Raw genomic sequence first — 25,597 nt, 5'->3', positions numbered from 1 at the left:
CTGCTAAGATAAGACTGATTTTGGTAAATGACAGATATTGTAAGAGAATAAAGGGCGGGTGGGCGGGGCTAGTTCCTACTAAGATCAGTCTAATTTTGGCAAATAACTTCTAAGAAATGAGAAGAATAATTTAGCTTCATATTATTATTATTATAAAACAAACTTTGGTAGCTTTGGTAAGATAAGAGTGATTTTGGCAAATGACATACAGTCTAAGAAAATAAAGGGCGGGTGGGCGGGGCTAGACTTGCTAAGGTAAGACTGATTTTAGCAACTGACATAAACTCTAAGAAAATAAAGGGCGGGTGGGCGGGGCTAGTACTTGCTCAGATAAGACTGATTCTGGCAAATGACATATTCTCTAAGAAAATAAACTGCCGGTGGGCGGGGCTAGCTCCTACTATGATCAGACTAATTTTGACAAGAAATAAAAAGAACACTTTAGCTTCACATTATTATTATGAAACAAATTTAAGTAGCCTCACTGACGTTTCATTATTAAAAAACATATATATAGAGAGCGAGCGCAGCGAGCACGTTTAAGTGTTATTAAAAAATCACTCGTTAGTGTCCTTGGGAAGCTAAATTATTAATAAAACATTTTTGATTGCTTACAAAAGGTGAATCCTGAAAATGTGTGTGGTTATTATTAGACGTACCTACACTGTTTTACACATTTTTAGTAAGAATTACTTAGCAAACATTTGAGGTGACGTCACTGTAATTTTGGTGGGAATGGATAAACAAATTTTGGTTAGTGAATAATAAATTGGTTTAGTAGTTTCTAAGATAAATAATGTAGTTTTGAAAACTTGACTAAAAATCTGTAAATGGATGGGGGGTAAAGAAAATGATTGCACTATTAAACCAGTAGTTTGCACATTTTAGGTTAGTAAAATTTTGACCTGGCGTCGTTAAATTTTATTAACAAAATAACGATTTCAGAGTAACAAATCTGGTATTTTTAAGACATATTTTAAATTGTCTTTGAAAAATATCGTTTTTTTTTCAAAATCTGATGTTTAACGTAAAACAGAAATTGAATTTTAATATCATTTACTTCGCAAAATTTCGAGATGACGTCATCAAATCTTCAGTGGGGATGACCACGTAAATTTTGGTTAGCGTTTTACGATCTCTGCAATATTCTTAAAACGCTTTTAAAGTATGACAACAATTTGACTTTTATTTAAATAAAAAATTGGTCAGAGGTTACTTCGACAGACTTCCCTTGCAGACAATATGAAATACTTTCTCAATTTTGTTGTTCTTTTTCATTTGTCTTGGAAGTTAGGGATCACGAAATATATTTAATTCAGATAACCAAAGGGACTTGCACTTCGGAAGAATTTGGCTATTAACACATTCAAATGATAACCATTTGTGTTAAAAGAAAATGAATTGATTTTGTCTCCTTAAAACAGAGGAGAGGACTAATTAATTAATTAAACACACTCGGTTTTTTCCCCAAAAACTGGATATCTAGCGTAAACACTCATAAATTATAAGAACATTTATTTGGCAAACTTGTACGATGACGTTATCATTATTTGAAGGGCGCATAAACGGACAAATTTTGATTTACAATGTACCATGCGTTGAATACCTTACAATGTTTGCAAGATTTCACAGTAGTCGGCTTTCCAATTTTAAAGTTAAATTGAAAAATATTATTACACAATTTTGTTTATTATTGCAAAAATGTGGATAAGATGGGTCGAAAAATACACCAATTTTGACTTTTGGTCTTAAATTTGTAAATTATCCTGGTGGACGAACAATATGTACTATATAGTAAATTCTGCCAGACTTGCTTCGAAGTATATAGTTACCATCTGTTTAAAATTTACAACCCTATAAACTTGGTAGTTGTTGCATTTATAGCAATTTTTATTGACACTTTCCTTTATTTCGGTAGTTACACACTCATATTTTATGTTTTCCACTTTCTATGTTTAGAAACTCCTATTTGTACCTGCGTGTTTTATTTACCACTGTTTGTCACAGATTTTCTTTAGACTAAGCATTCAAATTTTCGCAAAAATATTAAAATTGTATAGAGGACTTTGTGTGGTAAAGTCGGTAGTTGTGCCGTAAAATCCACGAAGATCACGGGTTCGATTGACTTACGGGTCACAATTTTTTTTATTGATCAAATCAAGAACGATTCAACCCATTTTTTCGAAAATTTGAGAAAATGGTAATGTTGCGCCCGCCTCTATTTTGAGTAGACAAAATCACTCGAAGCAGGCAGTTTGCTTAATCATTGCATTCTTTCGATGCACAACCATAAACAATTGAAGTTAAGCATGTAGTTGTTGAGGCTTCTTCAATTTTTCGCTTCTATTTAATGTTCGAAAAACGAAAGTCGCTTTGAGAGGTACTACTTGATAAACCAGTTTCTATTTTCACTCTCTATAAGGATAAAACGGATAAGGACGTTTCAACTTAATATTTAAGATTTTAATTAGTAAGTGTTATTACTTACATAAACATGGTATTCGTGGTTCATGTTTAAGATGATTAAAAATTAATTGAATTATTTAACGGGTTTCTATATTAAGACCTAATTTAGACTATAATTCTGTCTTGGTTAAATTTTATGATTTATGTGGAAAAATATCTCAGGTGTACATTACCTATTACCATATACAATCTGTCAATAACAATTTTTATTTGCTGCAAAATTTCGCACATTTGAAAACAAGATTTGGAAGTTAGGGCTGATTCAGAGTGTTCGTTGGTCATGGGTCGGTTCACGTGATGCAAGTAAATTTATGTAAATTTTAATTTCTGTAAACAACCCGAGGTTTCTGACTTGTCTGTCGTCTACTTATTTCTGATGATACGGCAGTTTAGAAATTCGTTCTAATCGAAAAACACTCCTCTTTCTCGTTGTACAATTAAAAAGAATGTTATCAATTTGCATTACAGTGCCAACACGATAAAAACAATTACGTACCTAATTAACCCACCAAGGACTAACTAATTTTACCATAGTCGTGAATGAAACTGTGTATTAACAACACGAAGGTAAGACTGCATTTAAAATTTGGGTAATAGTTGCATAAATCGCATTTTTACACCACCTTCTTTGAAATAACTGTAAACCGATAGGTAAACCTTAAGACTAACAATTTCTTATATAATACAGCTCTGATACATTATACATTTCACAACGTTGCATTTAATCCGGTTGATCATATACGGTAAAAATTCTTCGGCAGTTTTAATTCCAAGAGCAACGGAAACGGTTCCCAGAGGGTCCAGTTCGGGATTCATTTCATTCATATTGATTAGATCTAATTCACAAGGTAAATAGCGGCTATACGTTGCACATCTTTTGTTGTGGTTTTGTGGGGACGGCGTTCGCACGATATTATAAATTTAGTCGGAGACAAGACAGTCGAAAACAACGACGCTGGTGTAACGTGCCGCCACCGAACACAAGACAAACTTTGTTTTAAATGGTGCGAAATATAACAACAAACTAGGTAGGTAAATGCTATCGCTTGCATTTTTTGTTTTTCATTGTGCTTGTTTTGAATAGTCGCGAATTTTAAATGCGCTTTTGGACTAAAGTTTTTGTTGAAAATATTTTTAACTTAGTAAATGTACAGCGTCAGCCTTGACAATTAGCTTAGTTTTTTTTAATATATACGTTGTATGATCCTACGTTTGTTGCCAATATTATCTGGTTATGTAAATTCAGAATTTAAATTCGTTATTGTGGTTCAAGTTGGTGTGCGTTGCGTCTAAAACTCAAAAGTAGTGCGTAAATTTACCAGGTAAATTAAATTAAGTTACGTTACGTGTTTTTCTGAATCATTATTTTCGTTTTTCATTGATAATAATATTATATCGATTTCCATAATGTGGTCAGAATTTCCACTACAAAGATGACTTTTTCATCGAAACTTATGCATTTAATTCCGTGTAAATTGCGGTTTTGGTACAACTACTCATCTGGACGAATTTTAAACCATTTATCCGCCAATTTTAACCAAATGTTCCCGATACAGCGATTTATTTTTAAAAACGAGGCACAAATACAAATATTTTTTTACTGAATCGAAATAGATGCAAAGTGCCATAAAGCGATTATAAATTTAAATCAAGTGAAAAATATTGTATAAAGTTGAAAAAAACCGTCTCAGTTGTGCATGTAAAATTAAAATGGTTTAAAAGTGAACGCATGTCCATCTTGATTAAAAAAAAGAGAACAAGTGTGCATTATTAACTGATTTCAAAAATAGGCGTAAACGTAGTAGTCTATAATTAAGTATCATGAGTGCTATTGACGTAGTTTTATTAGATGATCTTGTAGATAGCTACTGATTGTTCAAATAATTGGACAAGGTTAGGCAATTGTTTAAAAATTGGTGACAAGTCGTTGAATAATTTTTATCAAGTTCAGTCAGTACACTTGTTCCGCTTCATCGAAATGAATACGCAGTTTTAATTATGTAATAATTGGGTCATTCGAAAATTAGTACAGACGAGTAGTTATTATTCGTACTGCGTCGACTAATTACTGGCTTAAATGGACTGGAGAAATGTACGATAAGATACAGGATGTTCCATAGAAGTCAGACAATAATCATACCTATATAGTTTGAATTATTTAACTCGGTTTCTTTGATTTATTGTTTGCCAAATTGTGTTGGCAGCTGTGTACCTACATCTGCAGTCTGCTTTCGTTTCTTTATATAGTTTTATGGACTCCAACTTCCTAAATACCTGGATAAAATAAAAATGTTCGAGTTGTAACCACAGAAATATTTATTGGAGTAATGACTCAAAAATGCAGACTGCCACAACCACATTCCAAGTTATGAGACCACTGGCTGTACAGGGCAGGATTCCGTTATTAGTCTGCTTAAGTCTAGGAACTTTCCTAAAGTAGCTACCTAAACAACCACATTTTAAGAAATGCTTTGTCAGGCGAATTAATTTTGATACAATTTTCTTAAGTCTCAAATTATTTTAGTTCACATAAATTATCCAATTATATTTGATTCCTCAGAACCTCAGAAGTAATTGTACTGAGTATATAAAGATTGGTTTTATATTATTAGGCAAATTATGGTTAGCGTTATATCTAAAACTTATAAAATTTGGCAACAATCGGTAAGGTAGTTTCGGAAATTATCTGCTTTAATAAAAATCGACAGACGGAAATTGGGGATCTATTTGTTCATACTATAGAGGTCATGAAATGTCCAAAAAGCATGAAATTAAACCACAAAATATTGTCAGGTTTCGTTCCAAAAATAATATAACCAAATCTCAAATATGTGGATGTTAGTTGCCTAATTTATTGTTTATAAGTATTTAAAAATTTTCAAAATTTGTTTGAAACACATATAATTTTTACAAACGATGAAGGATAGACTGCAAGTTGTAAAATATATTTGAAATAATGTTTCAAAATTAATAACTTTTTTAAATTTGTTTAAAACACATTTTTCGATTTTTCAGATTTTTGATTTTTCGATTTGTTGATCTTTTGATTGCTCGATTTTTTAATTTTCAATTCTTCGAATTTTTTGCCTTCTCGTTCTTGGATTTTTTGATTTTTCAATTTTTTGAAATTAATTTTACAGTTTTTCGGTATTTTGATTTTTCAATTTTCGGTTTACCGTTTTTCTTTTGATTTTTCGCATTCTCGTTTTTAAATTTTCTGGTTTTTCAATTTTTCGGACTTTTTTCCAGTTTTCCCATTTTTCCATTTTTCGCCACTTCCATTTCTCAATTTTTCGATTTTTCGACTTCTCGATCTTTTGATGTTTCGATTTCGCCCTTTTTCAATTTTTCAAATTCGATTTCTCGATTTCTGGATTTTTCGATAATTCGTCTTTTTAATTTTTCGATTTTCCATTTTTTCAGCGTTTCATTTTTGGGATTCATGTATTCCATTTTTTCAATTTTTGGTGTTTCTAATTTTTGGATTTTTCAATTTCTCAATTTTTTGATTAATGGATTTTTTAATTTCTCGATTTTTCATCTTTCCGATTTCTCCGTTTCCCATTTTTTCGATTTTCAAATTTTCAAGGTTTAAATTTTGGGATTGTTCAATATGTAATGCGATTTTTAAATGTTACACTTTTCGACTTTATTTTTTTGATTTTTTTACTTAGTCGGTTTTTCAAAATTTTTGCAATTTTTTAAATCTTACATTTTTAGATTTTTCAATTTTTTGATTTTTCGATTAGTTGATGTTTTTGTAAATATTCAATTTTTTTAAATTGGTTGTTTCGATTTCTCAGTCGATTGTATGCCCTCTCATTTTTTTTTTTGATTTTTCAATTTTTCAGAATTAATTTTTTAGTTTTTCGATATTTCGATTCTTCAGTTTTTCGATTTATCGGGTTTTTTAAGTTTAAATTTTTTAATTTGAAATTTCCCCATTTTTCGATCTTTAGATATTTCGATACCTCAATTTTTCGATGTTTCGATTTCGCGTTTTTTCGATTATTCGAGTTTCCAATTTCTGGACGTTTCAGTTTGGGGATTTATGTATTTAAGTTTCTGGATTTTTCAAATTTTGGCGTTTCTAAATTTTCCGATTTTTCGGTTTCTCAATTTTTCGATTTCTCTGTTTAGTTTTAGGATTTTCGACTTTCTGTTTCCTTAATTTTTAACTTACTCCACTTCTCAAAATTATACGAGTTTTTAAATCTTACATTTATCGGTTTTTCAGTTTTTTGATTTTTCGATTTTTTTCATTTTCAATTTTTCGAATTTTTAAGAAGGCAAAAAATCAAAAAATTGAGAACAATGAAAACTCTCAATACATATTTCGATTTTTTGCCTTCTCGTTTTTAGATTTTCCGAATTTTTCAGTTTTTCAATATTTTGATTTTTCAATTTTCGATTTAACGGTTTTCTTTGGATTTTTCGCCTCCTCGTTTTTAAATTTTCTGGTTTTTTAATTCTTCGGAATTAATTTTTCAGTTTTCCCATTTTTCGATTTTTCGCCAGTTCCATTTATCAATTTTTGGATTTTTTGACTTCTCGATCTTTGATGTTTCCATTTCCCGATTTTTCAATTTTTCGATTTCGATTTCTCTATTTCTCGGTTTTTCGATAATTAATATTTTCAATTTTTCGATTTTCCAGTTTTTCAATGTTTCAGTTTTTGGATTATATGTATTAATGTTTTCGATTTTTGGCGTTTCTAAATTCTTGGATTTTTCCATTCCCCAATTTTTCGATTAATGGATTTTTGATTTTTCGGTGTTTCGTCTTTCCGATTTCGCCATTTCCCAATTTTTCGATTTTCAAATTTTCAATGTTTTTTGGTTTGGGGATTTTTCAATTTTCCGATTTTTCAATATGTATTTCGATTTTTACATTTTTACATTTTTCGATTTATCAATTTCTTGATTTATGGATTCGTTGATGTTGTAAATTATCAATTTTTCGAACTTCTAGATTTTTCACTTTTTGGTTGTTTCGATTTCTGTCTTTCGATTTTTGCCCTTTTATTTTTCGATTTTTCAATTTTTCGATTTATCGGGTTTTTTAAGTTTAAATTTTCCAATTTTAAATTTCTCCATTTTTCGATCTTTAGTTATTTCGATACCTCAATTTTTCGATTTTTCGATTCTCGACTTATCGATCTTTTTCAATTTTTGGATTATTCGTCTTTTCGATTATTCGAGTTTCCAATTTTTCGACGTTTCAGTTTTGGGATTTATGTACTTACTTAAATTTTTAAATTTTTCAAATTTTAGCGTTCCTCAATTTTTGGATTTTTCAATTTCTCAATTTCTTGATTAATCGATTTTTTAATTTTCTGATTTTACGAGTTTTTAAATCTTACATTTTTCAACATTTTCATCTATTCGATATTTTAATTTTTGGATTTTTGAATTTTTTTTTGATTTTTCAATTTTTCAGTAAGCTGTTAGTCGATGTTATTATGACAATTTTTATTTTATCATTATTAAATATAGACTGAAAAATTAATTCCGAAAAATTGAAAAATCGAAAAAATCTAAAAAGAAAGGACTGAGAAGTCGAAACAACTAAAAAATGAAAAATCTAAAATTTAAAAATTAATTATTAGTTTCTTAGCTTACCATCCGGAAATAAAAAGTTTTGAGTTAATTCTGCCTTTGGTTTGCATCCGTTGGTAACGAGTGATCGAGAAGTTTTCAGATCAGAGCAGGCCATGGAAATATTGTTCACTTCTTTGATTAAACCGTTGCGTCAAAATCAAAATTTGTCAAATTAAATTCTTCCATTTGTTGACACTGACATTTGTAAGGTTTGCTAGTTTAATCAAAGAAATGAAAAATATTTCCATGGCCTACCCTGATCTGAAAACTATTTAATCACCCGTTATATTTTGGAGGCAAAAATTCAAAATAATAAAAATTTAAGAAGACGGACCCAAAATGTGGCCATGAACGTAATTCAATTTTTTTGCTTTTATTAAAATGACCTCAAATCTTCCACTTTTAAGTTATTAGGTCAATTGAAGCTTACTGATTAGTATCAATCAGTATTTTCGGTTGAGACAAATCAAATAGAAACGGTTTTTTTGTGAAAAAATATTTACGTGTAAAATTACATGTGACTGAAAAGAAGTGATTTAGTAGACCATGAAATTAAGGAACTTGGAATTTTTATTGGGTGCTAGAACATAACTTTTTATCGATCATGTGGTATATGGCTTAGAAAACATCTCTGAAGCAACGATCACTGTGAGTTTTCCCTTTCCACAGACATGTGGCAAAAATCTGTATTTGACTCTAAAAAAGAAATTGAGAAAGGTCGTAAATTCTTAAAAAAGAATCTGTGAAAAGTCGCAGATTATTTTTATAAACAAATAGGAGTAATATTTTTGTAGCTTGTTAACACCAGTGTGATAATATTTTATGTACTCTTAACCAACAAAAACAATCTAAATTTAATAACTTCGCAACCACAGAGTGACCATGATACTAATAAATTTAAAAATTAGGTGCATGTAGGCAAAATCACAAGTCATCGGCGCCACTTTAATTTTTTTTCGACGTTTCATGACCCCTAGTCTGTTTGTCGTCTGACTGCCCGTCTGTCTGTCAGTCAGTGTCAATTTTTAGATAATCCCTATTATTATGCAATAAAATACTTAAGTTAAAGTGTTACTATTATTTTTCAAAAAAGCGGGATTTGTATCTGTTTTATGTACGTTTATTCAGACTTTTTGGATTGTTTTCAAACGGAAAATTCGCTGATAAAGTTTTCGTTTCCTGTATCAGAGGTTCATTAGTAATTAATTGGTTCTGTCAAATATAAACCGAAATTAATCTTGATCGAGTGTTTTCACGTCTGCCATTGTTTGAAAGTTGTAAAATTTGGATTAATTTTGTCGTTTCACCCACGTTTGAAGAACACAGATGATTAAGTACACTGACAGAAAGAAGCGGCAAAACATACGTTTTCATAGGTGGAAAAATATTTTAATGTATCTCCTACGCTATAATGTTTGCCAAGTTCCAGTTTATTTAAGTAACAATTGTAGGAAAAATAATGGGTGCATTTCTATGAAACTGTGTAATAATAATTGTTTAAAACAATACCTTTAGATAAGAATTTTACAATGCATTATGTAAGAACTAAACTTACTAACTACACAAAATAAATTCTCTATTTTTAACAGTAAATATTGATTCTCAGTATATTACGATATAATTTCCTGCAGGATGCATTCATCGAACTGTATAACACATACCTGTGCATGCCAGATGTCGGATGTGATACATTATCTGGTGTTTATTCTGTTATTTATTTTATTTTTTCGGTACTTAGGTTATCTGGAATCGTAGCGATATAAAACATTTTTGAGTGAAGATTAAAATGTGAACAGTCGTTGAACACACTTGAGTCCTCATTTTACGCAACGCAAACTGTAGTACAAGTTAGTACTATCCAGAATTGCGAGACAGTGGTTGTGTGTAAAGTGAGTAACGAGTTTTGAGGGAAAAAATTGTAGCGTTTTTCCAAAGTTGTGAATAACATAATTTTGTAATCAGTTTGACGAGGTGGGTAAAAATTTGGTATCTAAATTTTTGCAAAAACTTTATTTTTTATTTTGATGAAAGGACAATTGTTTACGGCGGTATTGTACTACTTTAAATAGTTATTTACAAACGGATGTACATGACTCTAATTGGCTGGAGTGTCTGACCCTTCGTCCAATGTCAAGGAATGAAAAGAAGGAAATTGTATAATGTAATTTAGGAAAATTTGCGCCGGAAATAATTGCTTTAGTTTACTACTAACTTTGTTTAAGAAAATAATGAGAATAAGTTAATACTACTGTATTATAAACTAATGATGTTATTGTGATTAGTGTAAATTTCAAAAAAAGTAGTCAACAGATTTACAGTCACTTAAAAATTTTATTGATTTTAATTAAAAATGCATAGTAAAAATGTAGACGATCTGTTTGTGTTTCTAATACGTTCTGGTATTAAAAAAAATCCCCGTTAAATTGAAAATAGCCTATAGTAACTGAGCTAACCGTACAACATGCAGCAAAAATAACTAATAAATAATTTTACTATTCAAATACGTCACTATTTTTAATTTCATGCTTTGAATTTAATAGTTCATACATATTCGCGATTATTTCGATATTTAAATACCACTCGAATCCGCATTTTCCCGAGGTTCCGTCTTCAAAAGAACTTCTAACGCCACTTGATCCAATTCTTCAATAAGATCAAGGCCAATTTACTTATAATAAATTCACAAAGCCGAAATAAATTTAAATTTGAGTAGCGAGCGAGTAGTGTCGTAAAAAAGGATGTCCACTCCATTCGCGATTATTAAGATGTGAGCTGTGCTCGTCTCCTTTTCCACTAACAAATTTTCCTTTTTGCAGTGTAGCAACTATGGGAATTATAACGAGCACATTCAGTTATTACATGAGCAGGACAGATGATCCGGATCCAATTACCACACTGACATCAAGAGATAAATATGTGGTACAGACTTCGTGGGCACCAGTCAAAAAGGATCTCACCGGGAATGGAGTGGCCCTCCTTTTACTGTAAGTGCGTTAATCGTGATTACCGGGCTAGAAAACGAGTTTCCAGGTTTTTCGACAAGTTCCCGGAGGAGAAGCTGCATTTCCCGTTTAAGGATGTCCCGAAGGAGGAGCTCAAAGGCAGCAAGAAATTCCAGGCTCATTGTAATAGCGTGATGACGAATGTGGATGCGCTAATTGCTAACTTAAACGACGGGGAGCTTCTAGTCAATCTGTTGGAGAAACTGGGGAAGAGTCATAAGAGACATCAATTGAAACCTCCTTCCTTCGCGGTGAGTGTTTGATTTTTTTTAATGATGATGGTTATGGATTGTTGTAGCATCTCAAAACGACAATTTTGGAGCTGTTTTCTTCATTTATGAATTCAGAGGCTATTCAAACGTGGGACAAGCTATTGGGAGTCGCGTTTAGTGTTATTGACCAACATTTGTAACTCTGTGTTTTGTTGTGTTTTCTACAATGTTTTTTAACTATTTAATATTGACGTTTACATTATATTAATAATACTATAATAATATTATGGTGAGATTTATTACTGTTTTATTTTAATCCTTGTGTTTTTTTTAATTTTCATTGTGGAGATTATTATAGTCGTGCTTATAGGCAACTGCTTATACACAACAATACGGATGAATGCATAACTATGACACTGTCTTGTGTTTATGATTATTGATTACTTTGATTATGCATACAGTAATAGAACATCCGGAATAGGGGGCTTTGTATTTTGCAGTCAACTTGATTTTTTATATTTCGCCCATCACGTTGAAGCGTATACAGATGATGTTGGCCCCCTATATAATCCTTATATAGTTATTTTATCAAAAATATTCTTTTATCATAAAATAAATAACCTAGCGAAAAATGTATTCCTGCTCACTTAGAGAAGGTATTTTGACACAGAATAAGGACGATAATATTTGGAATTATTCTATTCAATCAACGGAATTTTGATAACGAACAGTTTGATTACACAAACAATCTATGAAAATATTGAATTGATTGTTGTGAAATTCTAGATGTGATATCTTATATTATTTTTTTAGAAAATTGTTTAAATAAATAAAAAAATTAAGTTTTTAAATTACATTATGTATGTGGATAGAAATTGATTTATTTTATTCTTTATTTCTTTGACTTTTTTCTGTAAAAGTGTAAAATAACAATTGAAAAAATCTTGTAAACTCAATCCAGGGAAAACTATATAATAAGAATATTGTGTAGTTGGTAAAATTGGTAAAACGCTAACTAAAATTTGTCTAATCATACCCACTAACAATTTGATGACGTCGCTTCAAAATTTTGCTTGGTAAATGTTATTTAAATTTTATGTAATAACATATTCGTGTACTTGTGGTTTATCAATCCGTCTAGAGTTTTTACTCTTGACATACAAATTTTTGAGTGGTATTATATAAATCTTTTCATACAATAATTACAATTTCGCCAAGTTTTTAATTTTTCGACAGTACTTTTTTGTAGACTGAGTTTTCCATTTTCTTTCAAGTTGACGCTCTGTCGAAAATTTGAATAAACCGCCAAATATTGATGTTTTGAGCTTTGCCGATTTTGAGAAGTTCAAATAACTGTGTCATCAAGTGTAGGTAACTGAGTTTTATAACCAAGAATTTTAAGCATTTTAGCCCCCAGGCATACGCAGGTATCTCTTGATATCCGGTTCCAAAATTCAGGTGAAATTTGATGGTCTGACGGCAGCTGTTTCTATTTCTATTTAAACAATTTTAAGACAATTCAGAATAAAAAAATATATATCTTTCCTCGGAAACTAATAAAGATTCATAAATTTAAGCCATTTTTAAAATTACTAGTAATATATGCCTCAAAAAATAAGTCTAAATTAATGCACACACAACTTCCTTGACCTCTGAAGCGCAACTAAACAAATTCAGCTTCAAAAGTTACAAAAGTTGCTTCAGCAAATTAATTTTTTTACGATTAAAGTAAGATTCTTTTACGAATAATAGACCAAACATACACATGGGTGGGTGGGCGGGGCTTGTATTTGCTAAGATAAGACTGATTTTGGCAAATAACATACACTCTAAGAAAATAAAGGGTGCGTGGGCGGGGCTAGTATTTGCTAAGATCAGACTGATTTCGGCAAAAAACTTCTAAGAAATAAAAAGATTAATTGCGTTTCACATTATTTACTGTTATAATAAAACAAACTAAGTAGCCTTCCCGACGATGCATAATTTTAAAAAAGAATATCAAGAAAGCGAGCGCAGTGAGTACGTTTATGAATCAGTGTAGAGTTTTTACTGTTGGTATACATTTTTTCCAAAAAAAGAAAGAAAACAGGCCGTAATAGTCGAATGGAGTAGTATAAGCGCGTATTACTAATAACGTCAAGGTCACCGGTCCAATATCCTCATGGGGCACTTTTTTTTCTTACATTGTGACTTGTATTATATAAATTTATTCACACAATAATTACAATTTCCGAAAATTAAAGTTTGATGAAATTTGATGTTCTGACGACGGCTGTTTCTATTTGATTTAAACAATTTTAAGACAATTCAGAATAAAACAGTGCTTGGAATTTACTTAAAACTAATGGATCTTCAAACTGGACATTATCAGTAATAAATTACTCATACATATTTAATCAAACATTTTTCCACGCAAATTAATAAAGATTGATAAATTTAAGCCATTTCTAAAATTGTTAGTAATATATACCTTATAAAATAAGTCTAAAGTTATTCAGACACATCTTCCCTGACCTCTGAAGCGCAACCAAACAAATTCAGCTTCGAAAATTACAAAAGTTGCTTGAGCAAATTAATTTTTTGCAATTAAAGTAAGATTTTTTTACGAATAATAGACCACACATACACATGGGTGGGTGGGCGGGGCCAGTATTTGCTAAGATCAGACTGATTTTGGCAAAAAACTTCTAAGAAATAAAAAGAATAATTGCGTTTCACATTATTTATTGTTATAATAAAACAAACGGGTTCAATCTCCTCATGGGGCACTTTTTTTTCTTACACTGTGACTGATATTATCTAAATTTATTCATAAAATAATTACAATTTTGCAAAATCAAAGTTTGAAGAGATTTGATGTTCTGACGACGGCTGTTTCTATTTGATTTAAACAATTTTAAGACAATTCAGAATAGAACAGTACTTTGAATTTATTTAGAACCAGTGGGTCTCCAAACTGGACATTATCAGTAATAAATTAGTCCTACATATTTAATCAAATATTTTTCCACAGAAGCTAATAAAGATTAATACATTTAAGCCGTTTTAAAATTGCTAGTAATATATGCCTCATAAAATAAGTCTAAAGTTATTCAGACACGACATCTTTGACCTCTGAAGCGCAACTAAACAAATTCAGCTTCAAAAATTACAAAATTTGCTTCAGCAAATTAATTTTTTTGCAATTAAGGTAAGATTTTTTTACGAATAATAGACCACACATACACATGGGTGGGTGGGCGGGGCCAGTATTTGCTAAGATCAGACTGATTTTGGCAAACAACTTCTAAGAAATAAAAAGAATAATTGCGTTTCACATTATTTATTGTTACAATAAAATAAACTAAGTAGCCTCATTGACGATTCATAATTTTAAAAAAGTATATCAAGAAAGCGAGCGCAGTGACTACGTTTATGAATCAGTGTGGAGATTTTACTCTTGGCATATATTTTTTTCAAAAAAAGCAAGAATACAGACCGTAATAGTCGAATGGAGTAGTATAAGCGCGTATTACTAATAACGTCAAGGTCACCGGTCCAATATCCTCATGGGGCACTTTTTTTTCTTACATTGTGACTGGTATTATCTAAATTTATTCATACAATAATTACAATTTCCGAAAATTAAAGTTTGATGAAATTTGATGTTCTGACGACGGCTGTTTCTGTTTGATTTAAACAATTTTAAGACAATTCAGAATAAAACAGTGCTTTGAATTTACTTAAAATTAGTGGATCTTCAAACTGGAGATTATCAGTACCTAGTAAATTAGTCCTAGATATTTAATCAAATCTTTTTCTACGGAAACTAATAAAGATTAATAAATTTAAGCCTTTTCTAAAATTGCTAGTAATACATACCTCATAAAATAAGTCTAAAGTTATTCAGACACAACTTCCCTGACCTCTGAAACGCAACCAAACAAATTCAGCTTCAAAAATTACAAAAGTTGCTTCAGCAAATTAATTTTTTTACGATTAAAGTAAGATTCTTTTACGAATAATAGACCACACATACACATGGGTGGGTGGGTGGGGCTAGTATTTGCTACGATAAAACTGATTTTGGCAAATAATATACACACTATAGGAAAATAAAGGGAGGGTGGGCGGGGCTGGATTTACTAAATGAAGACTGATTTTGGTTATTTTTTTAATAGCTGATTTTTATTGTTTTACTGTGTTTCATGATTATTTCAGACGCTTAAAAAGATTTAATTTTCGTTGAGGTTTTTTTGAATAATATAAAAAAATTTTACGTGTCAAATTAACTTATATTTTATTTAAAAATTCTTACTCACAGGGTATTTTAAAATTTGAATCACAGCCGAATTTTAAATGACGTTCCATTACTTAGTATTAGTAGTTTCGGGTGTTGACTTAAACCTCGCTAGTTAATTACGCTAATTTCAAGTTGGCTTTTAGTGACGAAGGTTAATGGAGTTTTGTCACAGACAATTAGTATAATATTTGATGAACTGCGTCTTTCTTGTATGTTCGTATCGTAGTTTTTTTAAAATAGATTTATGTAAAGGACCACTTCCACTGTTAAAATGTTGGCAGTTCCCACTTTTTATATCTCGAGAGCTTCATGGCTATTTTCTCGACGTTTCATGACCCCTGGAGTACGAGAAAGAAGATTTGCCGCTTCCGTTTGTCTGTCGTCTGTCTGTCATGTGTTTGTCTATGGCGACTTTTATTAGACAGATTCAGTTGTTACGTCTGGTTCACATTTTTTAAGAAATCATAAAAACAGGGTAGTTTTCCTTATTTTTAGCATAAGACTCTGGCTCACATTTTTAAAAACAGGTCATTTTCCCAATTTTTTGTGTTTTTGAAAAGTCCTCAGTGGGTTGTTTTTCCAACTCAACAAACTTCAACGACTAAAACTTGAAAATCGACTAATTTTTCTAAAAAATTGATGTTTTTATGAAAATCTGAGTTAGAAAAAAATCGTTAAAAATAAGGATGAAAAGTCAAATTCAACGTTGTTTTTGATGTTTTAGTAGAAATACCGGTTTTTGTTAAAAAAAATTCATAGAAAATAGGAAAGTGACAATGAAAACTAGGCATAATAATCTGAGTTAAAAAGTTACAAATATTAAACTTATAAAAGTGCAGTCGAAAAATTAAAAACTTTCGATTTTGCGAAGTTGTAATTGTTGTATAAGAAAATTTAAATAACATCAGTCACAGTGTAAGAAAAAAAGTGCCACATGAGGAGATTGAACCGGTGACCATAGCGGTATTAGTAGTACGCGCTTATACTACTCCATTCGACCATTACAGTGTGTTGGTTTTATGTTTATTATGACAGAATGTTATTATACAATTTGGATTTTCTTTTTTGGAAAAAGATATATGCCAAGAGTAAAAACTCTAGGCGGAGTCATAAACGTGCTCACTGCACTCGCATTCTTGATATTCTTTTTTAAAACAAAAAATCGTCAATGAAGCTATTTAAGTTTGTTTTATTATAATAATAATGTGAAGCTAAATTATTCTTTTTATTTCTTAGAGGTTATTTGGCAAAATTAGTCCGACCTGAGTAGGAACTAGTTCTGCCCACCCGCCGTTAATTTTCTCAGAGAGTATGTCATTCGCCAAAATCAGTCTAGCCCCACCCACCCTCCCTTTATTTTATTAGAGTGTATGTCATTTGCCAAAATTAGTCTTATGTTAGCAAGTACTAGCCCCGCCCACCCACCCATGCGTATGTGTGGTTTATTATTCGTAAAAGAATCTTATTTTAATCGTCAAAAAATTGTCTCCTGAAGCAACTTTAGTGATTTTTGAAGCTGAATTTGTTTGGTTGCGCTTCAGAGGCCAGGGAAGTTGTGACTGTATAAATTTAGACTTATTTTTTCAGGCATATATTGCTAGCAATTTCAGAAATGACTTAAATTTATTAATCTTTCTTAGTTTCCGAGTTAAGATATATTTTATTTTTTCATTTTGAATTGTCTTAAAGTTGTTTAAATACAAATAGAAACAGCTGTCGTCAGATCCTCAAATCTCACCTGAATTTTGGAACCGGATATTAAGAGATGCCTGCATATGCCTGGGGGCTAAAATGCTTAAAATTCTTGGTCACAAAGCTCAGTTATATACACTTGATGACATAATTATTTGAACCTCTCAAAATCGGTACACCTCAAAACATTAATATTTGGCGGTTTATTCACATTTTCGACAGAATGTCAATTTGAAAGGAAATGGAAAACTCAGTCTACATAAAAAGTGCTGTCGAAAAATTAAAAACTTTGCGAAATTGTAATTATTGTATGAAAAGATTTAGATACCACTAAAAATCTGTACGCCAAGAGTAAAAACTCTAGGCGGTTTCATAAACCACGAGTATATGAATATGTTATCATATAAAATTTTGAAGCAAAAATTTGGATCATTAGCGTAAAAACTGAAGGCTAAATCTTTAACAACAAGTATACGAGTTTGCTATTTTACAAAATTTTAATACAATTTACCACCCATAATTTCGAGGTAACGTCAAAATATTTACAAACAACGAAAATTGTTCAACTTGAATAACCCAAACAAGTTCAAGTTAGTCATCTTATCGCTTCAAAAACAAATCAGAAACTAGCTTTTGACCGGTTATAGTATTTAAAATAATGTGTAAAACCGGGAACAAAATACTTATAATTGCAAAGTCGAGCCTTGTAATTTAGAACTCCAAACCTAAAATGGCTACTTGAAACAAAATGTCTTAATTGTAGAGATAACATCACCGGAATTGCGTCAATTGCGAGTATTTGAGAAGATATGAGATCTCAACGTATAAATCCATCTTCAACCACTAGAACCCCTCTAGAACCGACGCAAAATCTTTATCTAATTGTGTTCAAGGGGCAATAATTTTAAGTAAAAGTGCGAGATATAATCTAGATTCAACACATATCGAAAAACAGTCGCTAGATGCTAAGATTAAATGTTTAAGCTTACTATATCTTATCGACAACATATTTGTAATGGATTTTGTGTGTCAAAGTGTTTGTCGTACAACCAAACCCCTGATAAGTTGTCATATAAAAACACACCTTCCATCTGTAATGATCATACCTGTTAATAATGATTCACAAAACAGAAATAGTCATGTCAAACATACGTATTGGAAATGACAAAAGCATTTTGGCCAAATCGAACGCACCATTATTTATTTAAGATTGTAGACACAATCTAGTTTGATTTATCTGGAAAACCATAAACCGTGATTCTTGCTACCTGTTGCATCATTTGTCAGAAAAAAATATATCTAAAGTACCTGTGCCAATATCATACAGTTCAAACGATTAATCATGTGTTTTGCAACATAATTGCGAAATACGAATAGCTCAAAATAGAACAAGTTCGTCTCTTTGCATATACTTACTTCTAATTCACAAAAGTTAAAAAAAAAGCGAATAATAATTTTATTTCTCTGGATACCCAGCGTCCACACTGAACATTATGTAAGTCAACAGAAACCGCTGTTTACCTATTTATTACACAACATTACATAAAATTACGATTTCCCCAACATTATTTTTTTAAATAATACAATAAATTAAGTAAATAAATAATTGCTGAAAATGCATCCGTTGTAATTGCAAAATGTCCATTATTGACACAACCGACGAGGCTTTAGATACCTACGTATAAATACAGCTGATTGATTAAATTTAATGGAGACTGTATATAGCGACAGCACTTCAAACATCCTTCCACTATAGCTAGACGTCCTACAGATTGGCTGGGAATAACGAGAAGACGCGTTAGACGAACACGTGCCATCAATTTATTTTTATTTAGTGTGTGAAATCAGTGCCAAGTAAGTCCCTCTTTTTTTATTATTTGTGTCTTTGTTTACGTTCTGGGCGGGTATTTGTTAGTACTTAAGTCTATCACACGATTAGTCTCAGTAATGAGACTGTCATAAGAAAAGTGGAAGATTTAGTAATCGTTTGCGGTTGGGTTAGCTCACAATTTATTCTTTATGATTGTTCACGATTTTTGTCTGTAAAGTCGTACTTAAGCTATTAACGATAATTTAATTTTACAATTTAACTACTATTATTTCTTGTTTGATTTAATACTGCGCTTTTAAAGTGGTGCACTATGCTCGCTATAGTTCCTACTGTGTTAATACGTTGTGTCAATACAAAACAAATATTGTATTTAATGCGGTTAATTATACAATAATTGTGAAAACTATTTTAGCCGTTGTGACGCATTTTGCTTTTTTAATTTAAAAAATTTTCTCGTGTCGTATAAACTTAGAAAAACATGATTATTAATAATGATGTAATGACCCGTAGGTTAATAGGTAGTTAAATCAATATTTGTCATTTATTAAAAGAGGTTCCATTTTCAATAAATGTTTTTTTTGTTTTGTGACAGCGCAAATACTGGCGTATTTAAATTTAAATAAGTCTGTCGCCAAAGTACACCAGACGGCTGTTTACACAATTTTAAATATAGTACTTGAAGTATTCTGCATCACGTTTGAGCATTTTTTATTATAGATAAATATGATAGCGGATGTGTTAAACTAATTACACGGTTTAATAACTGCTTTGTTATTTTAAAACGTATTAAAAACATCAAATCAAATAATTAGGCTATAAATATGTATAATAAATTAAAATAAAATTTCATGTTTGTCATTTTTGAGTTGGGTAATAGGTACTTTACCACAATGGTGCGGGAATATTAGATTACCGCACTCATTTTTAACGCAACATTTTTCATTTACTTAGATTTATTTATTACAGACATTTTTATCACACTCATGTGATTTTGTAACTCTTTTTGAGCAAATTTAACACTCGTATGGTATATACATTTTTTTTGTCATAACTAAATAATTGTTAAGCACATTCTTTTACAACTTTGATCAGAACAGGAAAACTCACTAGAAACATAAGCACAGTCGTACACTTTCCTAGTGCATTCATACGTCGGCGCAATTGTTAATCGAATCTTATTGGTTGTTTCTTATGTTATTATGTTATTCTTCCAGAATTGTAGTGACAGAAGAAGTTGATTACAATTTTGTTTAAAAAACATATACTTTAAATGTTAAAATAGCTCGTAATAAATTTAATGGCGTAAAAACGGCTTGACTCTAGGTGACGATTATTATTATTATTACACCTAGCGACCTTCAAGCCATCAGGTAGATTGTCTGGCATTGACGAGAAATAAAAAGACGATTATTTATCTGAGTTTAGCAGTGGCTTGTTATCAGTGAATCAACTTTTGCAGACGGTAAATTGATTTGTTCTAAATTCTGAAGTAGAAAAGAGTACACACACGGTTATCACTTATCATATCAGCCACACCCTTGGCAATCATTCGCAAATATTATAAAAAATAAGGGTTTTCAAATTGACCCTTGTCGCATTACACTGGGATGCGTTCACTAATTCGATTTGTATCCATTTTTCACTCAATTAATTTTTAAACGTGTTAGAAGTTTTGTTGGGTTCTATAAAATTGATAAGGTATTATTATTGAGGTTAAGTCCAATTAAATCGCTACTATAAAGTTACTGTAGGTTATGGTTGTAAACTTTTACGAATTACGTATGTACTCTCTACCTATAAAGATCTTTGATATATCTTTTTTGTGTAAACTTAATTTTCCTGAGTTTAAAAAAAACATCACGTTATAAATTTATTCCTTGATGTAAGGAACTTACAAGAAAGAAGAAAATTTTTCGTTTCTCAACATCTGGACTATATTTTTCTATATATTTTTTGTAACTCGTTAGTATTTGTACAGGAAAAAATATTAAAATTCTCAATTTCTCAGTATATGCTTAACTTCGACTGTTTATGTTTATACTTCGACCGAATTCGGCTTTTAGCACGTTTAGATTACAAGCATCAGCAGTTAAAAGAAAATGAAGTTTGGCTGATTTTGTGTCCTCAACGCAGAGGAAAGGATACAAAATCTTAAAATATCTTCATCATTTCACAGCATTCGGTTTTTGCAGTTTCAAATTTAAAACGTGTGGAACGTACATTTGCTTTTCCAATTTTAAGGTTAAATTGTAACATACAATTTTGAATGTTTTCCCAAAAATCTGGATGACTAGGGGAAAACTTTTTTACCCCACATTTTGTTTTTTAATTTATTATAAAGGACTTCGTTCGTAAAGGGATGCTTTCGCTTCATAAATAATGTATTAAAGTAGTTCGTTAACGTTCATTTATACAGGGTGAGACACTAAGCGCTGTCCTCGATATTTCATTAATTATCAAAGATACAAAACAACGTCAAAAACCAAAGTTGGACGGTTTTTTGAGGACTTTATTCTATTTTTTTTTTTAATTATAGAAAGTGCTCTATTTAGGTTCTTCATAGGCTTTATCACCATAGTTTATTTTTGAAATTCTGTTGCAACGTTGCCACGTTATTTCAGTTTTCCTGAATTGTTAGGGTTCACAAAGAAAAACGCAGGAGGGTCATTTTAAATTCCATGTTACAATATTTTGTGAAGGAATAAATGAAGGTATATCGTCAATTGCAGTATCAACTACACCAAATTTTAATATAATACAGCATGTTCACAGAAAAATTTAAAATCTGTACGATTTTCAAACATCGATATTTCAACACTTCGATGGTGACTGAAATCCATCTTTTATTTTTGTTAGGACAATAACCATGAAAACCAGTAGTCATTAGTCGTTATTCGTTATTATTAATAAAAAAGCTGTTATTTTTCATTAATAAATAAACCAAAAAAAAACATTTAATAAGACATAATATTTCCAAATTTGGATCATTTTTTGTAAAAGTTAGTCATCAGTACTTGCTAAGACTAAATTGATTCTGGCAAATGACATACTCTTTAAGAAAAGAGAGAGTGGCTGGGCGTAGCTAGTAGCTGATAAGAGAAAGCTGATTTTGGGAAATGAGATACTCTCTAGGAAAAGAGATGGCGGGTGGGCGGGGCTAGTACCTGCTAAGTTAAAACTGATTTTGGCAAATGAGATACCCTCTAAGAAAAGAGAGGGTGGGTGGGCGGGGCTAACACCTGCTAATATAAGTTCGATTTTGACAAATTACATTACTTGTAAGAAATTTAATTAAATTATTATAAGAATAGACAATTCAGGCTCTAAAGCACTTTCAAATTTTTTCCAAATAGGAATACCTAGAACCTCAAGATTGTTTTAAATAAAAAAAAAATGGGTCCCAAAATTAACTCAAAAATAGGTCAGGTCGGAGCCTTATCGTAGCAGGTACTAGCCCCGCCCATCCACCCTCTCTTTACTTAGAGTGTATGTCATTTGCCAAAATCAGCAAGTACTCATGACTAACTTTTACAAAAAATGATCAAAATTTGGAAATATTACGAGCTTAATTATATGCATAAAACTAGAATTTTGAACATCTCTAGTGTTTAGTTGGTTATGTTTTAATGGATTTTTCTTAGCTATTACCTGCTAAGATTAGAGTGATTTTGGCAAATGACATACCTTCTAAAAAAAGAGAGGGTGGGTGGGCGGGGCTAGTACCTACTAAGATAAAAGTGATTTTGGCAGATGACATACCCTCTAAGAAAAGAGAGGGTGGGTGGGCGGGGCTAGTACTTGCTAAGATAAGACTGATTTTGGCTTATGAGATACCCTCTAAGAAAAGAGAGGGCGGGTGGGTGGAGCTAGTACCTGATAAGACTAATTTTAGCAAATGACATATCTTGTAAGAAATTTAATTAAATTATTATAAGAATAGACAATTGAGGGTATAAAGCACTTTCAAATTCTTTCCAAACAGGAATACCTAGAACTTCAAGATTGTTTTAAATAAAAAAAAGGGTCCCAAAATTAACTCAAAAATAGGTCAGGTCAGAGTCATATCGTAGCAGGTACTAGAGTCGCCCACCCACCCTCTCTTCTCTTAGAGGGTATGTTATTTGCCAAAATCACTCTAATCTTAATAGGTACTAGCCCCGCCCACCCACCCTCTCTTTTCTTAGAAGTTATGTCATTTGCCAAAATCACTCTTATCTTAGCAGGTACTAGCCCCGCCCACCCACCCTCTCTTTACTTAGAGTGTATGTCATTTGCCAAAATCAGCAAGTACTCATGACTAACTTTTACAAAAAATGATCAAAATTTGGAAATATTACGAGCTTAGTTATATGCACTGAACAAGAATTTTGAACATCTCTAGTGTTTAGTTGGTTATGTTTTAATGGATTTTTCTTAGCTACTACCTGTTAAGATAAAACTGATTTTGGAAAATGAGATACTCTTTAAGAAAAGAGAGGGTGGGTGGGCGGGGCTAGCACCTGCTAAGGTAAGACTTATTATACTGCTATTTGAAAACTAACATTTTTGTAGACATACGAAGATTCAATTTGATTTATACCACAATAAAGCGCGTGCCTTTATTTATTTCTCCACAAAATATTGTAACACAAATTTTAAAAATAATCTCATTGTGAATTTTTTTGTGCACTTTCCATTAAAAAAAAATTGAAGAAAATCGGAGTATCGTGGCAACCTCGCATCGGAACTTCAAAAGTAAACTATAGTTGTACAGTCTCTAACAAGAAGTCAAGGAAACTGAAATTTCATTATTTTGTGTTATCAACCCAAAGGAGAAGACCAATTAGTTAATTAAGCACATTCGGTTTTTTTCTAAAAAATATAGCAGGAATAGTACTTATAAGAAACTAAAAAAAATCACGAAAATTTGGATGCCTCTGGTAAAATTTTAGTTAATGTTATTCGGACAGACGGCAGACAGACAGACCAAAACGGGAAACCCATTTTTTAGGGTCATGAAAGATTACTATACTTCCTTCCAAGTGTATATTTGGTTGCATAATTGTATTTATATTTTTTAATTTTTAAAAATTTTGATCATCGAAAAAATACTGTAACAAACCCGTTGTTTGTTAAGTATCATTAAAAAAGCCTTCATTAACCAACTTGTTCGCTAAATAACTATAACGTGTTCTTTAATGGATAAAAATAAAAAAAAATATATAAACAGCGAATTTAGCTGCAACAATCGTAACAGTTTAAAAAAGAGATTTAAAAGCAAAAACGAACAAAATGCGGTAATGCGATAATAATCATAGTTATTACTTAGACGGCAAAAATTAACAATGAAAAGGAGTAAGTAATTGTTGTTACCGGAAAAAATTGGTGTCTAAGTGAGTAGTGTATTCTGACAAAAAACGACTTAGTTTGTAGCAATATATTGTAAAACCTTTTTTTATTTATGTTTGCCTTTTTGCTTTATTTACACGTATAAGCATTTTAAAAACTAAAATAGAACTTCAAATGTGACTTTGGATTTTATCTATACATTATAATATAGTTATTGTTCCCCTTGCTTTATCAATACGTGACAAAATCCAGAGATATATACGACAGAATAAAGTGGTTTAAACATTACGATAAATATAACTGATTTACCTGAACACGGTCATATTTTTACTTAGTTGTACTACATTTTCAGCACCATGGGAGTTCTATATAGTACTTATTACTACTACACAACCAGGACAGATGACCCAGACCCCACCACCACACTAACATCCAGAGAAGTATACTTAGTCCAGTCCTCATGGGCCCCAATGAAGAGAGACCTAACAGCCAACGGCGTCAAACTCCTCCTCTTGTAACTTAATTAACACCAACACTGACCACTTAAAGACCACCAAATTTTCTAGCTTGTTCGAGAAATTTCCAGAAGAACAGCAACACTTCCCCTTTAGAGACATACCATTTGAAGAACTTGGCGCAAGCAAAAAATTCCACGCTCATTGCAGCAACGTGATGTACTCAGTAGACTCAATAATCGACAGTTTGGGAGACGCCGAACTCCTTGTCAACATTTTGCAAAAAATTGGAAGGAATCATCACAGAAATTACGTGAAGCCTATTTCGTTTTGGGTAAGAGAGACGACTAGATGGTTGCAATAGTACTTTTATTTTATTTTTAGCATGTGAAAGAAACTATGTTGGAACTTTTCTCAACATATATGAGTCAAGAAACAATTGCTGCTTGGGATAAGTCGTTGCAGGTCGCTTTTGGAGTGGTGGGGGCAGAATTAGACAAGAAGCATTAGATAATTGTGTAATTTATTGTATTGTGTCTATGTTAGTAGATTTGTTACTTTTTTAAAAGTGTGACTAATATTAGGTATTAATCGCTGTACCTACTTGTATAGTATGTGTTAATGTTAATGACGAGTTGTGTTATGTTTATAGAACGAAATGGGCTATAAAAGCTTGTTGATACAATATTGTCTTCATTATTTCAAGGCGAAGTACGAGAAGCTTTTTGT

The 25,597-nt window shown here is 31.3% G+C and overlaps 2 protein-coding genes across 4 annotated transcripts; both read left to right on the top strand.

Annotated features, from left to right (window-relative positions):
* The first annotated feature begins 2,941 nt into the window (after positions 1-2,941).
* On the top strand, positions 2,942-11,579 carry LOC135131566 (cytoglobin-1-like). Of its 3 annotated transcripts, none has more exons than XM_064059376.1 (4): positions 2,942-3,033; positions 10,883-11,050; positions 11,097-11,319; positions 11,367-11,579. In XM_064059376.1, the coding sequence occupies exons 2-4, from the start codon at positions 10,893-10,895 to the stop codon at positions 11,478-11,480; spliced, it is 495 nt and encodes a 164-aa protein (XP_063915446.1). In that variant the 5' UTR covers positions 2,942-3,033; positions 10,883-10,892; the 3' UTR covers positions 11,481-11,579. The 3 variants fall into 3 exon arrangements, with proteins under 3 accessions (XP_063915446.1, XP_063915444.1, XP_063915445.1); XM_064059374.1 differs by lacking the exon at positions 2,942-3,033 and adding an exon at positions 3,261-3,494; XM_064059375.1 differs by lacking the exon at positions 2,942-3,033 and adding an exon at positions 9,855-10,037.
* A 7,376-nt stretch (positions 11,580-18,955) lies between these two features.
* On the top strand, positions 18,956-25,553 carry LOC135131565 (globin-like). The gene is made up of 4 exons (XM_064059373.1): positions 18,956-19,108; positions 24,766-24,927; positions 24,980-25,202; positions 25,253-25,553. The coding sequence occupies exons 2-4, from the start codon at positions 24,770-24,772 to the stop codon at positions 25,376-25,378; spliced, it is 507 nt and encodes a 168-aa protein (XP_063915443.1). The 5' UTR covers positions 18,956-19,108; positions 24,766-24,769; the 3' UTR covers positions 25,379-25,553.
* Positions 25,554-25,597: the final 44 nt, after the last annotated feature.

This window comes from Zophobas morio, unplaced genomic scaffold (genome assembly GCF_036711695.1).
Source record: "Zophobas morio isolate AGI-343-1 ecotype UQ-CSIRO unplaced genomic scaffold, CSIRO_AGI_Zmor_V1 ptg000021l, whole genome shotgun sequence".
Classification (NCBI taxonomy): Eukaryota; Metazoa; Arthropoda; class Insecta; order Coleoptera; family Tenebrionidae; genus Zophobas; species Zophobas morio.
Note: the sequence above shows the minus strand (reverse complement) of the source record. Positions and strands in the feature narration are given on the sequence as shown.

Bases quoted from the DNA above. Each gene is read 5' to 3' on its own strand.
- LOC135131566 (XM_064059376.1), top strand. From the start codon at position 10,893: ATGGGAATTATAACGAGCACATTCAGTTATTACATGAGCAGGACAGAT. The intron at 11,051-11,096 runs GTAAGTGCGTTA...ACGAGTTTCCAG, and splicing joins GGAGTGGCCCTCCTTTTACT to GTTTTTCGACAAGTTCCCGG. The intron at 11,320-11,366 runs GTGAGTGTTTGA...GGATTGTTGTAG, and splicing joins TGAAACCTCCTTCCTTCGCG to CATCTCAAAACGACAATTTT.
- LOC135131565 (XM_064059373.1), top strand. From the start codon at position 24,770: ATGGGAGTTCTATATAGTACTTATTACTACTACACAACCAGGACAGAT. The intron at 24,928-24,979 runs GTAACTTAATTA...CAAATTTTCTAG, and splicing joins GGCGTCAAACTCCTCCTCTT to CTTGTTCGAGAAATTTCCAG. The intron at 25,203-25,252 runs GTAAGAGAGACG...TTTTATTTTTAG, and splicing joins TGAAGCCTATTTCGTTTTGG to CATGTGAAAGAAACTATGTT.